This window comes from Pyxicephalus adspersus, chromosome 1 (assembly GCF_032062135.1).
Source record: "Pyxicephalus adspersus chromosome 1, UCB_Pads_2.0, whole genome shotgun sequence".
In the NCBI taxonomy this organism is placed as follows: Eukaryota; Metazoa; Chordata; class Amphibia; order Anura; family Pyxicephalidae; genus Pyxicephalus; species Pyxicephalus adspersus.
In genome coordinates this window covers 70921440-70923334 of record NC_092858.1, presented here as the reverse complement: position 1 = coordinate 70923334, position 1895 = coordinate 70921440, and the positions used below count along the sequence as shown (strand labels likewise).

The following is a 1895-nucleotide window of genomic DNA, read 5'->3' as shown; positions in this document are numbered from 1 at the left end:
GTAACAACATTGTCAAACTGACATTCTTGTGAAAGATATGTGCTTCTGGTGGGGCTGGCATTGAGGGCAGAGCTTTAAAATGTAAATGTAAAACAAAAAACTTTTATTGTTTTAGATACCAAACTCATTATTTCCTACTTGGGACTTAATCTCAGCTCATGCCTAGTTAGAGTTTTTTTTTTTACCTCTTGCTTTGGTAATTACTCAAAAGTTTAGTTTTCCTGTCTCTATGATAACGGTCACTGTGATAAATAAAGGGGTGAATCATATTAACTTGAGAGTTACTTAATTTTTGTCTAAAACTAAAAAAATTCCTTTACTTACACTTTAGTAGTTTTAATCGAAACAGTGCTATAGACACCAAGTTACAATTCAAGAAATATATAGGTATTGAATCCCAAACAGACTTCACAGGATTACTGGTATTGTCAACTACAGATGGTAAAACATATGTTAAAACACTGTCATTGCAGTGCCTATCTCTTCATGTAATGGCTATGAAGGGGCTGTTTCAAGGACATACAGATCGCAGCTCAACAAGCAAGTTTGCTTTATTGCTACAGTCCGGCTTGCAACACCTCAGTTTTTGAAGGTAAGCAGACCAGCCTGTTCATAATGCTATCATTGTTAAATGACTAGCCATCAAACCTATGTTGTTAAAAAGGTCTCAGCTTATCTATTGATTACCCTGTTTTTGATTGATTTTAACAAATTGTATGCCATACACTGTATGTTTGGTGAGTAAACATGTACCTGTTATGGATACTCTGTATTAGAAAGCATTTGGTCAAATATGATAGAAGAAGTCCCCAGCTATAGTATTTATATTGAAAGTGCGACTTTGGGATTCCATGGAACTCGGTTTACTGAACAAAATCATTTTATGTTGATATCTCTCATAAAGGAGGATAACCATTTAATCATGAAAGAAAGATAGGAGGGGAAAGACAGGCTTTTGTAGGAAAAAAATATGTTTCATAAAATCATTGTACTTTATTAGGAAAACAGTAAACAGCTAAACTAAACAAAGATCTTCCGCGCTAGACCTTAAGCTAACACAGTTTCTCTGTTCTTAAGTGAAATCAAATGTTAAAAGATCACGTCATGAGGTATCAGTAGTGTCTCAATACCCAACGCGTTTCGCCCAACAGGACTTCCTCAGGGGATTGCAAAACTTAATACCTTACTGATGATTTGATCAAGAAGAACATGAAAGGAATGCTTCCTATTAGTCAGAAGCAGAATTCCTGATGACAAAAAAGTAGCCAATATATATTAGATGTGTTGAGTGGTGGTAGATGTTTGAAAATATATTTATAGGATTTCAATTAATATTAAATGAATTCTTAATGCATGTGAATGCTTCTCCTAGTTGTCTAGTTGGAGAGGTTATTTAGATGAGAATATTTACAGTTAATATTGTTTTAACTTTACACTGTGAGATAGCGGTGTGGCAATAAATCTTCAATGTATTCTCTTATCCTAAATGTTAGAACTGTCATGTATTCTTCAGTTCATTATACTAATGAACTCTTCAATATTTTGGTGTCCTGCATAACAGTTATGCTACGTTGTTTGAGCAGCCAGGCACAGATGTAATTGTACTATGGTTGCCTGTAACATTGTGGTATAGTGGTGAGGGCAGGCTTGCTGGCAGTCATCCAAATAGGGACTGCCACAATATTAACTGAAAATATTCACATCTAAAAACCTCTCCAACTAAGAGAAGCACTCACATGCATTAAGAATTAATGTAATAATAATTGAAATCATATAAATATCTCTTTAAAAATCTACAGTCGCTCAACACGTCCAATATATGTTGGCTACTTTTTTTGTCATCAGGAATTCTGCTTCTGACTAATAGGAAACATTCCTTTCATGTTCTTCATGAT

The 1895-nt window shown here is 34.4% G+C and overlaps 1 protein-coding gene across 1 annotated transcript in view; it reads left to right on the top strand.

Annotated features, from left to right (window-relative positions):
* The window catches only part of NPAS2 (neuronal PAS domain protein 2), a 42235-nt gene that overhangs the window by 20827 nt on the left and 19513 nt on the right, over positions 1-1895 (top strand). The window contains 2 exon segments of the mRNA XM_072403144.1: positions 459-592; positions 1584-1627. Coding sequence (XP_072259245.1) covers positions 459-592; positions 1584-1627 — 178 coding nt within the window.